Consider the following 14,684-nt stretch of genomic DNA (forward strand, 5'->3'; position numbering starts at 1 on the left):
GTTTGGAAGAAGAGGTCTCAATTTACAAAGACAAAGTACGCGAATTGGAATCGAAATTGGCCGAGAACGAAGCGCGTAGCTTAAGTGCAGAGGCTGATAAAAGCCAGCTGCAGGAACTAGAGCGGCTTTTGAAAAGCAAAGATGAAGAATTGAAGGAGAAGGAGAGAGGTTTTGCGAGAAGAGAAAAAGAATTAAGTAAAGAAGTGGAAGCTAGAAGGGATGAAATGAAAATGGAACTAGACCAAGACAAACTTCGTCTCAAAGAACTTGAAGGTCAGTTAAAGAAACTGCAAGATGTTTTGGAATCCGAAGGAAAGGAGCTAAAGGAGAAAGATAAAGAACTTAAAGAGTTGAAAGAGAAAACTAAGATCATGGTGTATCGAGAGGATGTGGAAAGAAACATCGACGAACTTGAATCAGAGTTGAAGAACAAAGAAAAAGAATTGTCTGAATGGGAAAGCTCCGTTGCAAAAGCCAACGAAAAGATTGCTGAATGCGAAGAAAAACTGAAGGAATATGAGTCGGCAGAGAAAGGTTCGGAATCAAAACAAACTGCTGATCTTGCAATCAAAATTCAAGAGTTAGAAGAGGAGCTTCAGGTTTACAGAGAGAAATTGGCTGCTGCTGAAGAGAAACTTAAGGATTATGACGTTGTGGAAAAGCTTCATTCCGCCGAGCTTCAGGAAACCAAAAGGGACGACGAAGATTTTAAAGTTGAAGAGGTGAAGAAAAAGCTAACGGAGGCCGAGGAACGAATCAAGAAGTACGAAGATTTTGCGAAGGACAACAACTCGAAACTCATAGCGAGCGAGGAGAAGGTCCTAGAACTTGCTGAAGAGTTGGCGCGGAGACTTACAGTTGAACAAGAAACGGTTGAATGGATTGAAGGGGTTGAAAACAATCTTTCCTCCAGGGAAGAAGAACTTATCACAACGCGAGAGAATTTGGTGCGCAAAGCCAAGGAACTGGACAAGGAAAAATACGGCATTTTGGACGTGATGGAGTTGTCTATGAAGTACATCAAAGAGTTGGAGATAGCCATCGGCGAAGAAAAAGAGAACTCTAAAGAACTGGAGCGACAACTGGACGATGAGAGATCGCGAGTGCATCAGTTGGTGGAAGAAATGAAGGCTACCAAAACGTTGGAAAACGAAGACGATGGAGCTCTAAACGAAAGCGGCAAAGTCGAAGAAATGGAAGAGCGTTTAGCATCTTGTGAGAAGAGTCGGGAGATTGAGGCTACACGAGTCAAACAACTGCAGACAGAGCTTGAAGACTCGAAGAGGAAATTCACCGAAACACTGAATCAAGAAAGAAGTTTCCACGTGGATGAAATGCGAAAGTTAAACGAAGACACTTTCAAAGTTTCCGGAGCTGCGAGCTCGGAGTCTGACGAGTTAAAATTGCGACTGACGTCTCGTGTTATAACCCTTCAGTCTGACATCAGCGAGCTCAAGGCTTCGCATCACCAAGAGTTGGAGAAAATACGAGCACAGCACAAGAAAGAGTTGGAGAACGCTCGACGGGAAGCCATCTTGGAAAGCAGCGTCAAAGAAGTGATTCCAGAACGTGGCGAGGGCGTGGAATCACGGGTAATGGAACTGGAGTCGGAGTTGAAGCAAATGACAGAAAGGTAAACTATAATAGCTTTCTTGAAGCGGAGCAATTTTCCAAAGGGTTTACTTTAAGGACGGTGCCTACTATTGTTACTGCGCATAAGTTCTGCGCATCTCGAGATACTCGGGTTTCCCATGGGTGGGGGCTACTAATACAGGGATATTTTTGCGCGGTTTAAAACTATTCGGGGAAAGCAGAACTTAGCAAGTGCTCTTGGTATCCAAAAAGAAAATTTGGCGTAACTATGCATTTTTCAGAGATAATAAAGCTTCAATTTGGAAAAAAAAAAACGCCATACATTGCTTTGTTTTTTACTGCTTTTGAGAATATTTGTTGCTTAATTATCTCTAAGAAATGCGTGGTTACCCCCAATTTTTTTGGGATTCCAATAGCCCTTGCTAAGATCTGCTTTTCCCGCATAGTCATAAGCCACGCAAAAATACTTCGGTATTAGTAGGCACCGTCCTTAAGTATGGTACCTCCTTTTGCTACTGCGCATACGTTCTGCGCATCTCGGGATGACCCGAGAAAGTCGGGTTTCTCTTGACGATGGTGCCTGCTCAAACAGAGATATTTTTGCGCGACTAGGCGGGAAAAGTAGATCTTGGTAAGGGTTGTTGGAATCCGAAAAGAAAATAAGGGGTAACCTCGCATTTTTCAGAGATAATCAAGCTTCAATTTCAAGTTGGCAAAAAATGCCATACAATGTTTTATATTTTAGCGCTTTGTGGAATTATTGTTGCTTAATAATCTCTGAAAAATGCATTGTTACCCCCAATGTTTTTTTTTTTGGATTCCAATAGCCCTTGCTAAGATCTGCTTGTCCCGCATAGTCATAAACAACGCAAAATACAGTGTACTTCTGTATTAGAAGGTACCGTCTTTAAAGTAGCTCCTCTTGAGATCAGTACTTTGCACTAACAAGGCTACAGTACCTTGAGTAAATGAAAGTTGTGTCTATCAAGGTGCCCCCAAACGGCTATCTAAATTTTTGCTGAAAGGATATTTTCAGAACGGATTGACCTCCCCCGGTTGGCCCGACGGCTCCAACAATATCCCGCCTAAACATAACCAAAATCTAATTATTTGCTGTTTATATTTTGTCTATTTTGAGAAAACCAAACATTCTGAGAATAAACGGAATACTATTGCGGTTATCACAAAACGTAGTAAGGCTTGATTTTCGAGTTTAAATGCTTTTTTCGTCATAATGTGCGCGCAAAATAATCTGCATGGTAGCCCAATTTCTCCGAAGGACAAAAAATCTGTGTGGTAGTCATGATGAGAAATTGCGAAGCGCTCCCACTGGCTGCCACAATGAACCAATTGGAACACGAAGGAAAGAACGCGTTGCCAGTGTGAAGGACGGGAAAATGCGAACCAGCCAAGACACGATTTCTTGGAATTTATAGCAGCGTTTTCTTCTGACTAATCATAACTCGATTGAGGCGCAAAAGAAAACTTTAATAAAACCGCGTTTTTGATCGTTTGTATACGAAGGTAGAGATTTTCTCTTATGGTTTCGCATTCCCTGCCAGCGTTAACGGTGTAAAGTGCATCGAAATTAGGGATCTTAACCGACGTGGAAAGACCTTTGAATTTGCATTTTCAAAACTTTCCGTTGTCAATTAAAAACGATAAGAAGATTATACGACGGGAAGGATCTTAATTTTCGAGGTTTCGCGGTTACTTAATACGGTAGCAACATCCTCGTAAACAACAACAACAACTCAACTCCACTTTAATTTGGAACGTTTCTGAGTTTGGCTCACTGCGTTTTGTTTGATAGTTATCATAGCGAGAACTTTCGAACCTCGCTTGGAACTTTTCAGATTATTGTGATATCGGTAGATTGCTTTCCCTAACTCTTAAACGTTCCAGTGGTTCTGGTTTTGAAAGCACTGTTACTGTCAAGCCAAATAACACACACAGCTTGGTAAACTGATCTTTCTCGTGATTAGGTGGATTTGTCAATGACGTCGATTTCTTACAGCCAGTCTTGAGCAAGGCAAGTCAATAGATAAATTCCAAATACCTCTTTGCCTTCCCAGAGTGTCAAATTGATAACATGCCAAATGTATTTTCTAAATTTTATCGTCTTTATCCGGACAAGAATGCCAAGCGATCAGCACCATTCGCCAGTCTTCATTTTGATCGTTAGTCTTTTAGGATTTGATCCACGTAGTAGAAAGATAGAACACCGTGGCAGAGTGTATTAAACGGCGGCACAGTGATAAACTAATCGATGACTTTCATTTAAATGACCACATTCAGCGTGTCGTTCTCAAACCCATCACTGTTTACAGCTAACATGCATGTACAACATAAATAAACAGCACCATAGGAAAGTACTAATCAATGACTTTCATTTGAATGGCCGCGCTTAAGGATTTTATCCATAGACTCAAAACTTAGAACCACCTTAACAGCATAATAAACAGCATCATAGGAAGGAACTAATCCGGGCTTTCATTTGAATGGTCACAATTCAGCATTTCATTCACAGACTCACTATTTACAACTACCTTGTACAACATAATAAACATTACCACAGGAAAGTTGAATGACCACACGTCATCATTTCATCCACAGACTTAAAACGTAAAACCACCTTGTACAGCGTAAAAATAATTACTACCGGTTCGCAAGAAAGTACTGCTCGGCAGACGAATTTATCTAATTATCAGACGAAGGGTTTGACCACGGTTTGACACGGATAGCAAAGGGTCAACTCATTACGTCTCACTTTGTTTTCTGACGTAAGAACGTGCAGTTTTCTGTGTCTGGATCACTGTGGAACTCAGAGCCACAGGGAATCACTGTTCAGTAGCTTCCATTTAAATGGTCACACTTGAGGATTTCACCCACAGGCGATTGATAAGCTAGATTCACATTTCATAGCGCAAATGAGCGTCACCGCAGTAATGAAGTACTCAAGAAACCGTCATAGCTTAGGACTTCATTCGCAGACTCAAGCGATTGAAACGCGTCAGCCGACGACGAAAAGTCTGGCAGCGACATAGTTTACTTGCTGCTCACATCCTGTCGTCTTTCGTGTTAGATATGAAAGTCAAATGGAGCTGTTAAAGAAGAGTCATACTAGAGAGATGGACAAACTGAAGCGAAGCAGCGGAGATGGATCAGACGGGTTGCAGACCGAAGTTGTTCAGCTGCAGGTCGAGATGGAAAACATGAGCCTGAAGTACATGGAGGAGATTGAAAGCCTCAAGGTATGTACTACATTTTTAACTTTAGAACCGATTCTTCACCTCGCAACAGCAAGCGTACGCTTCTGGACATGGTAGACAAACGGTGTGATGCCTTAGATTGAACTGAAGCTACGCAGTCGAGGAACAGCACCACATGAAAGTACTGCTCTTTGGCTTTCATTTGAATGGTCACACTTAAGGATTTATCCATAAACTAAAACATCAGAACTTCTGTACGTGAAAGGGTCAGTTCATTGCGTCGCCTTAAGGTATTTTGACGTCAGAATGCCAGAGATGATTAAATTTCATGGCTGGGTCGCTTCATTCTAGTTTATTTTCTCAACTCCAAGGGCTAAGCGCTTAAGTTAAAATTAACTCACTGAAGACGATTAAAGGCTATTAAAGTTTTTTTTTCTGTCAGAGAGATAGAACTCACTGTATTTCCGATCAAGTCATCGCGGTTTAGTGAACTTCCACTTCACGAACAATCTGCTTTTACGGACAGACGCTTTTAAGTTCCCTAAAGCGGACGCTAAGTGCGATACCATAATAAACGAGAAAATTGCGATTCGCATGATCAATAGTGCAGACAAGAAATGCGATACTATGATAAGAGAAAATTACGACCTCACGCGATCCGCGAGTAATGCTTCACGCAAACTCAATTTTCGCGCGCGGGTTCTCGTGTCCGCGCCTCGCGTGTGTCCATATTCTTGTTTTATTTGCAGTGCACTAATTTTACAAGAGCTTGATCCAGGCCGGCGTCCTCAAAATTTGACCATCCCATGGTAGCAAATAAAATCGCGTGTTTGTGTAATGGTGGGTGGGAAGAGTGGTCTTCCGAGACGTTTTTTGGGTCGCTACGCAAGGCTACTCAAAGGAGACAAAGGGTGTTTCCATTTACCGGAAGTGACCTGTCTTGGAAATGGAGTGCGCCATTTTGAAGGACCAGTCTTAAAAATGACATAATCTGTAAATGACGTGCGTCAATTTAACACTTTAACCCCTAATATCAAAGAACAAATTCTATCTTGTCCCCGTACTTTTCTTATAAAAGTACTGTGGAGAAGTTATTAAAATATCAAGAAAATTCACCTTGGGTGATCATATCCTTAATTCTCATTACCTCGGGGGTTGAATAAGCATTGGTATTACAAGGAGAAATTTGATGCTGATCACTGTTAGGGCTTAAAGGGTTAAAGGAATTTAATAACCACCCAGTGGATAAAATTTGTTCCAAGTGATTCATTTTTTCCGGTTGATAACTATTTATCCGCTGGATAAAGTTATCCATTCTTTGAACAACTGGGTTCTGTCCTTAAAATTTTGAAATACATTGCGTTTGTGTTTATAGGTTCAACATGGAGAGGAGCTGGAGCAACTCAAACGTGACATGGCCGTTGTTCTCCAGGCCTCCTTAGGAGCCGCGCCTTCTCCTGCCAAGGATGACTCTAACACCCAGCAGCTAAAACAGCGAATAAAAGAGCTGGAGGAAGAAACAGAGGAACTTAGTAAGAAATACAACGAGGAACTAAGGACTGAGAGGGTGAGAAGATAAACTGCTGACAGTCTTTATAATATTTAATGGCCTTAGCTCCCATGAGTCTCCTGTAACTCAGTGGTAGAGCATCCGAACTAGTAATCGGAAGGTCTTACGTTCGACTCCTGATAGAAGCACTCGGATTTCTTTTCCGAGTTGCCTGTGTCAATCCCTGCATAATACATCATTCCTTGTTTTTAATATCAGTTTTAAAAGTCAGGGAGTCAATGAAGAATTTGTGGGCTCAATAGGTGTGGTTGTCTCCAAATCTCCTTACGTTTACCGGTCATTTTTCATTAGACCGTTCACAGTCCCCTATTTTTCCGTGGGATTTTCGAGACTCGTACGCTTCGGTCGAACTCCCGCCATCTTGGTTTATAACGGCGAGCGCAACCTGGGGAGAGTGTCTAAACTACCAAGGGGGGCCCTAGTCAGGGTACGTTGAGTAGTTTAGACACTCTCCCCAGGTTAAACTCTCCCCAGGTTAAACTCCGTTAAACCAAAATGGCAGGAGTTTGATCAAAGCCCACGAGTCTCGAAAATCCCACGGAAAAATAGGGGACTGTGAACAGTGTATTTTTTCATGTAAGGAAGCCATCTTTCTCGGCTTTTTGACCTGAGGCCCCTTTCTTATCTGGAACACGACATTGCACTGTATTTTGTAGTATTCTTTCTAAAAGAAAGTTTTGGGGTAGCTTGAAACGCCGTCATTTGGAGCACCTCGGTCGCGCGTGATCTCACAATCAACTCGTGCCTGCAGTGATTCGGGAATTTGAATGATAAACATGGAGCTGATACTTGAACAGTTAAAGCGTATGATTTTTGTCCACAGATTCAAAAGTTAGAACAACCTCGTGCAGCATAATAAACAGCACAACTGGAAAGTATTGCTCAGTAGCTTTCATTTGAACTGGTTGCACTTTAGGATTTCAACCACAGACGGAAAAGTTAGTACCGTCCAAGTGCAGCACACTTGATAACTTTGCCTTAAGAACCACTGTTAAAAGCGTAATAAACAGCACCATACATGTAGAAAAGCAATGTTACAGTAGTAGTTTAAACCATATTACCATGAAGCTTCACTAGCTGTTGGTGTGAGTGCGTTAAAACGCAACTCTAAAATCTTTTTCAGTAGACAAAAACTGAACTAGGACAAAGTCTTGTAGAATTCTCTATCTCTGGTTTACTTCATGTAAAGAACCGAGAAGACTGTTTAGGTTAAAGCTTGCAAAGCCGGTGTTTTCGGGAAAGGAGGTTGGGGGGGGGGGGGGGAAACGGGGTGGCTCAGTTAATCGCAGGTTAATACCCACCCCCTTGGTCGCACTTTCTACTCTCCCAATCTTCCTCTCCTTTTGAAATCCAAGATGGCGGCTATAGCGTTCGCTCGCCCAACTATTTAGCTTACCGTTCCTTACATTTGTCTCCCTCCGATCTTTTTACAGGAGAAACAACAGCGAGACATCGAGCAAACTCGTAACGACATGATGACGGTTATTCAAGCGATAAGATCAGAAAAATATCGATTGGACTCGGAAGTGGAGGGAGGAGGTGTCTCGCCCCAGAAGCCCAAAGAACTGCAGGAAGAGTTAACGAAAATGCGCGCAGATTACGAGGCGAAGATCGCTGAGCTACAGGAAAAACATGAAGAGGTCCTGCGAGAGGCCAAAAAATTCAAAGCTGCTGTACCCCATGGTAACATGGACGGGATTGCTGAGGTAAGAACGTTTATGAAAGCAGGTTTTTACAATATCTGTAAAAAAACTCCCGCGCTCTGATTGGCTCGTGGCTATTGTCTTTAAGAGTACAGACAATAAAAATGATGTCAGATTGAAAAAACGCGCGCGCTTTCTCAACGGAAAATAAAGCCAGTTCTGCTCGTACTTTTTCCATGTTATTGTAAAACACAAATCGACGACAGTTTTCTGTGGTCTATACTCTCATAGACCATAATTGACGCCATAAAATGTTCGAAACTTGGTAACCACTTGAGTTTTGAACATTTTATAACGTCGTTTTATGGTCTGTAAGAGTACAGACCATAGAAAACTGCCGTCGATTCGTTAATTGTAAAGGCACAATGTTGTAACTCCTTCCTTTCCAGTAGTTTGCACGGTCAAAATTAGACTTCCACACACAACCCTTATGCTAGAACCACCTACAATTGTAGGACTAAACATACTGCTCGGTAGCTTTCACTTAATGATCACACCTAAGGATTGCTTCCACACAATCCAGCCGAGTCATAACCACCTTTATTTGAACAGTCATTCTTTGGGATTTTATCAGGAGTTTCAGAAATTACGCCCACTTTGTATAGCGTAATAGACAAAATTAGTGCCTTACAAGGCTGAAGTTACAAAAGTTATTTTATAACCAAGATGATCCAGCCTGGGAACTCTCGCGCCCTGAAGGTCCTCGCCCTTGTTGTTGTAATCGTTGTTTTATTATTCTTCTTTTTTTCCCTCCGTGAGAAAAACTTCTGGCTCGATTTGTAGGCAAGTCTTCTAAGAAGTAATTTGAACCCAATCCTACCCGATAGCATCTAGTTTCACATTGATTTTTGTCTGTACTTGACCCAGGATGATTCCCAGCTTCGAAAGCGAGTGCAGCAGCTCGAGAGCGAGTTAACAGCCTGCAAAGAGGATTTCCAGGAACAACTACAGCAAAAAGACACTCAACACGAGGATGAAGTTAATCTACTCAAGGCAGACATGTTGGTCGCCATTCAGGTGGCAAGGTGTGGTGCGACCTCCCCGACTAGTCAGCAGGGTGACCCACATACAGCGGCTGGTACAATCATACGTGACGGGGTACAACTCTCACTGGAGGTGCGTAGCGAAGGCTTGTGTTTTGAAGGGGCTTTAGCTTCTTAATAAAAATATGCCAGGCTTGTCGCTATCTCGATCGGAAAGTCCTTTCCTTATGCACCGTTTGCAACGTCTTACATGGTTGGTCGAACGAATGCAATGCTCACAGCCCTAAAAAACAATGCAGCTGTATAACGGTCCAGTGAAAATAGAGCTTTTAAAAAGCGCAGGTCTACTGGACTTTTTATACAGTTTTATTACACTTTTACTCGTCCAAGTTACCTTATTTATTCCATTAACCGCCCACCCTGAAAGCCCAAAAAGTTTATAAGTGCCCACCCTCGAATAAGCGCCCACCCCATCCCCCTCCCAATGAAAAAACATTTTTGTACTAGCCCAGCGCGAAGTAAGAGGAGAATCAGTTGTATTCCAAAATTGTTTTTAGATACGGTAGTCAATGAACTTTTATATTGTTTATGGCTTGTTTATGATAGCTTTGCACTTTGTTTTGTCTTGTTGAAGCGAAATAAACTTGTTATCCCTTGTTTTGTTATTCTCTAAAAATGTCCTCGCTTGCTGAAAATGTTAGGAAAATAATAAGCGCCCACGCTAATGGGCCCAAAATTAAATAAGCGCACAGGGCGGTTAATCGAATAAATACGGTATTACGTTTTTAAAAGTCCTCGCTCTCGTTCGGGCGAAAACCTAGCAAAATACCCCTTGTTTCATTTTCACATGGCCACAGTAACCATACTTTTTTTTAGGCTTAGCCGAACAGAATCACGAGACGCCGCAAAATTCAGGGTTTATCGTAGGAACGGGCTTCCAAGTCTCATCTTTTCACAAAGAACTAATAAGCTCAATTAATTACGCAGGGATTGATCTGTAAAAGAATGTTTGTTTTTTATTGCGCAGGATGCAGTAGCAAAGATCGACGAACTCGAGAAAGAAATTGAAAACAACAGTAAAAAATTCAAAAAGGAAAAGACAGACTTGGAAAAAAGCTTGAAAAAATCCGAAGCGGCCACCATGTTTGGACTGAGAAGAACCGAAGACATGAGCATCAAAATTTACCAGATGCAGAAAGAAATGGAGGCCATCGACAGAAAATACGAGAAAGAAATTCAAATGTACAAAGACGCTTTCGAACGGGAGAAAGAGAAAAAATGTCAGATGGGAGATTGGGAAACGCTCGCTTCGGAGAACGATAGTTTGAGGTTGGAAATCGAGGAATTAGATTTGAAAATCGAAGAAATGCAAACTACTCACGGCGCCGAGATCAACATGTATAAACAGAAACTAGGCGATGAGAAAATGCTAAACGTGGAGGATTTGAGATTGAAACTCAAGGGCTTGGAGGATGTTATTGAAGAGCAGAAGCTGGAACACGAGAAGGAGTTGGAAGATTTGAAACAGGAAAGGGACGCGTCGGTTCAAGAGTTGAAACGCCGGCACGAAAATGAACTCGAAAGCGTCAAGAACGAGCAGAAGGTTTTGAACGGAGCGAGCGCTAATGCGCTTGTTACTTCGTCAGATTTACAACAACGAGATAAGAAAATCAAAGATCTGGAATTCAAAGTCGAAGAACTTGAAACTCTGTTGGAAGTTAAGAGACGGAGGCACAAAGAAGAAATTAAAAGTCTGCGTCAACGATTGGACGATGAACTTACAAAACACAGCGAAGACGTGCGCTCTCATCGCACTAAGGTTAGAATGCTGGAGAGGCGAAAATCCGAGCACTCGATTTCGTTCGGATTTCATATGGACGACGATTATAAACGAATGTACGACGAACAGAGATCGGAGAATATAAAACTAAAATTTACTAACGAGAAGCAAAAGAAAGAGCTGGAAGAGCAGCGCGCTCAGTTAGATAAGTTAACTGAAGCAGTGAAGACGGCTCGGGCAGCGCAGACTGAGACAAAAGAAGAGAAAACGAAGCCGCCGATACCAGAGAGAAGACCGCCGCGAGGTAAGGGAATTTGAAGCGCTTAACCTAATTAGAGGACTCGCGTGCATTTCTCAAAGCTACCGAAGAGCTTTCGGGCCCGAAAAGGAATTTTCTTATCCCTTCTCTACTGATTGTCGCTTGTTTTGCGTACTCAATGTGTTTCTTAATTTTGGAAAACTTAAAAGGTTTTTTCTTTTTGTGCACGTAAAATGGTTTGTCGGGTCCGAAATCTTTTGGGGGGTGGAGAATCGCACGCCTGGTTCTGTCCGGGTTCTCCGGTTTTCCTCCCTCCACAAAAACCAACACTTCCAAATTTCCATTCGACTCTTGAGGGCCACCCTGATTAGCTTGAGTTAACTTGGTGCTACCCAAATTAGGTTAGAATCTGTAATTTGTAACGTTATATTTTTTAGGATTTTTACATAGTCTTGAATGATTGAACGAGCACAACATACAGCACACAAAAAAGTTCTGCCCCGTAACTTTCATTGGAATGGTCATGATTTCATCCACAGATTCAAACGTTAGACCCACCTTGTACAACACAACAAACAACACCACGGCACAGTAAGTACTGCTAAATAGCTGTCGACATTTGAATGGTTCCACCAGGGCACTTAAGGATTTCTCTGCATCAACAGGCTCAAAAAGTACAACCATCTTGTACAGCATAATGAACAGCACCACAGGAAACTACTGCTCAGTAGCTTTCATTTGAATGGTCACAATTTAGGATTCCATCCACAGACTCAAAATTTAGAACCACTTTGTACAACATAATAAACAGCACCACAGAAAAGTGCTGCTCAGTAGCTTTCATTTGAGTAGTCTTACGTTACGGTTTCTTGACTCAGAACGCAGAATCCTCTAGTCTTGAAGTGTCTCGTGGTGTGCTTTTAGATAAGGAAACTCTGTGATTGGTGTAAGAAACCTGTGCAGCGAGCTGTAACCAATCAGAGCACACATGCTGATTGTTCAACCAATCAGAAACAAAATCGTAACCAGCTCGACTTGGTTCATGCAATTTTCCCGCGCTTGGCACCCGTTACACGTTTTGCGTAGAGTTCTGATTGGTTCGTTGAGTCACTTGAATAGGTTGTGATTGGTCAGGAACAAAACAAAATCCAATCAAGCCTTGGCTTATCTGTGTTTTCCCGCGCCTGTCATCGCTAGCAAGTTTTTCCCGCGCTTCGCACCTATTACATGGTTTTGCTTCGAGTTCTGATTGGCTTATCGCGTTACTTGCTGTTGTTGTGATTGGCATTATGTGATCACTCAGTACTTTTGCACTTTCCCATCTCTCTTTTTAGCGGACTCACGCCGTCCTTTATCGGATACGTTTGCATCCGGTGTGTCTTACAGTCGTAGCACCTCAGCGCAGAGCACTCCGTCGTCTAAAGAACCGCTCAGAAAGACTACCTCAGACGCAACGGCTGTTAATGATCCTGTGTGGAAGAGAGCTTCGGGAACTCCTCTGTCAAGACAGACATCTGCCGATGGCTCAAGACCGAAACCGTTACCAAGGCAACTTTCTAAGGGAGTGAGTAACCTTATGATTCGGTACAGTATTCAAGTTTGACTTCAGAAAACGCGTTGGCATGCCGCGTGTCCATAAGCTGCATGAGAAAAAATTCAGCTAACCGTTAATATAATGCACGACGAGCAATTTGATAATCTTGCTAATCGTACACAACTAATCTTACATTTAGTGGTTGGTCACGTTTATCTTCTTGTGTAAATTGTGAGTTGGGAGTGGTTTAAAACAATTCTTGCTTTGGGGATATGTTGTTTAGGCACTGCTAGTAAGGGACACAATGGCTAATATGTAATTAACATCTGCTATATAGGTGGAAAGCTCTGGAATGGGCTCAGTGGCTGCACGGGTGGCCTTGTATCAAACGGCAGGTAGGGATTGTAAAATAGCATCATTTGGCGTTTATGCCAATCTTGCATGCGATCCGCCCGTGGTAGAAATAGGGCGAGGGTCATCTTCCTTTCCAATCTGAACTTGGAAGTGAATTATTTGAAATTGATATATTCGAACTGCGGAAGAAAGAATTAATGCATGCCAACTGGGAGCTGGTCATTTTGTTAATTCTTAATGCACCCGTCCTATAATCAAACATATTCATACTAAAGAGAGAAAGCATGGTAGACCAATGTACCATAAATTGGTTTTCAGTATTTTAAATTTTCTGAGGCTGAACGATGAACTTCAACTTTGGTTTGCTTGAGCTCCTTATAGTTGGATTGTTCTATTTTTAAGCCGCAATCTGATTTTGAGGTCCCGTTACAATAACTGCACTCGGTAATTCCAAGGTTAATACTGCACTTGTGTACATTGCCGGATTTGTTTCGTTGTCGTTTTATAACCGCTGTTGGTTCTGTTTCAGCTTCCAAGTTTAAAGGAAAGGACGAAAAAACCGGGCAAAGGAAGCCGTGATCGACCCTGAGGTGAGAAGATTCTGCTTCCCTCTATGCTCATATGAAAGTTTTCGCTTATTTTTAAGGCGCCTTCATGCTACAAGCATAAACTGGCAAATTCCACGACAAAGTTACTTACAATTCGTTTTTAGCTCGGATCCTTGGAATTTATTCTCAGTTTCTTATTGGAGAATTGATGACACTAAGGTATGCAAATTAAATTAATCGAGACGGCGATTACGAACTACCAGCGGTCTTGTGGGACATTTTGTCACGTGACTCACACCAGTCCACCCCAAGTCACTTGACATAAATTAACCTCTCACATACTCGAAAAAGATTCCGCGAAGGAATCGAAGGCTTGTGATGGTTTAAAATTATTTTTTCTCCTGAAACCTAATTTTGTTTTCCAATCTTCAATACGACAGGATCAGGAAACAGTTTATTTTCCAAATTTCACCTTATCGCACTTTCGTTCCTTTCTATTGACAAATTTTTATTTAATTTTTTTCTTACCTTCCAGGCAGCGTCAATCAAAGCAGACAGTTGCGTGGACCTCATCTTGAGTTATTTGAAATTGGAAATACTTTGTAGTTTATATCTGTACAGTACAGTGAATGAAATGTTTGTAAAACAATAGCAGAAGAGCGTGGCTTGTGAGACGCTCGATAGTTTTGTATTAAAATTTACTGACTTGTACGAAATGAACACATTGAATTTGTAAAAAGCGCGGCGAGATTTCCACTTCAAAGAACCCTCAAGAGAAAACAAAATAGATCCAAGGTATTTTTGTAATGATCGTAGCTATTTTTGTAAGGTTCCGTCTGTTTGGATGAGATTTAAGCGGTAACCCGGTAGCACAATTGTTTGTTTAGATTCACCGGCGCTTGAGTTGTGTGAATAAAATTCATTTAGTGGTAGCCTTATTGGTGATTGGTTATTTTACAATAACTGTCAAAATTCCCGCGCGCTGATTGGCTCATAGCTATTACCTGTAAGAGTACAGACAATAAACATGACGTCAGACGTAACGCGCGCGCTTTCTCAACGGAAATAAAGGAAGTTCCGCTCGTATTTTTTCCATGTAATCGTAAAAAAAAAAAAAATTTATGGTCTGTAAGAGTATAGAGCGTTTT

At 41.8% G+C, this 14,684-nt stretch overlaps 1 protein-coding gene across 2 annotated transcripts in view; it reads left to right on the forward strand.

Moving 5' to 3' along the window:
* Window positions 1-14,468, forward strand: part of LOC146458361 (uncharacterized) — a 33,855-nt gene extending 19,387 nt beyond the window's left edge. Inside the window, exons 6-15 of one of the 2 annotated variants that reach the window (XM_085090671.1) lie at window positions 1-1,633; window positions 4,679-4,847; window positions 6,181-6,372; window positions 7,809-8,081; window positions 8,946-9,194; window positions 10,089-11,145; window positions 12,435-12,664; window positions 12,972-13,029; window positions 13,518-13,578; window positions 14,071-14,468. The exon at window positions 1-1,633 is cut by the window's left edge and continues 1,387 nt beyond it. In XM_085090671.1, coding sequence (XP_084946797.1) covers window positions 1-1,633; window positions 4,679-4,847; window positions 6,181-6,372; window positions 7,809-8,081; window positions 8,946-9,194; window positions 10,089-11,145; window positions 12,435-12,664; window positions 12,972-13,029; window positions 13,518-13,567 — 3,911 coding nt within the window. In that variant the 3' untranslated portion in view covers window positions 13,568-13,578; window positions 14,071-14,468. The remainder of the gene's footprint in view (window positions 1,634-4,678; window positions 4,848-6,180; window positions 6,373-7,808; window positions 8,082-8,945; window positions 9,195-10,088; window positions 11,146-12,434; window positions 12,665-12,971; window positions 13,030-13,517; window positions 13,579-14,070) is intronic. The other variant, XM_085090672.1, reaches the window with a different exon arrangement.
* Window positions 14,469-14,684: the final 216 nt, after the last annotated feature.

This window comes from Pavona decussata, unplaced genomic scaffold, assembly GCF_977016875.1.
Source record: "Pavona decussata unplaced genomic scaffold, jaPavDecu1.1 SCAFFOLD_233, whole genome shotgun sequence".
Taxonomy (NCBI): Eukaryota; Metazoa; Cnidaria; class Anthozoa; order Scleractinia; family Agariciidae; genus Pavona; species Pavona decussata.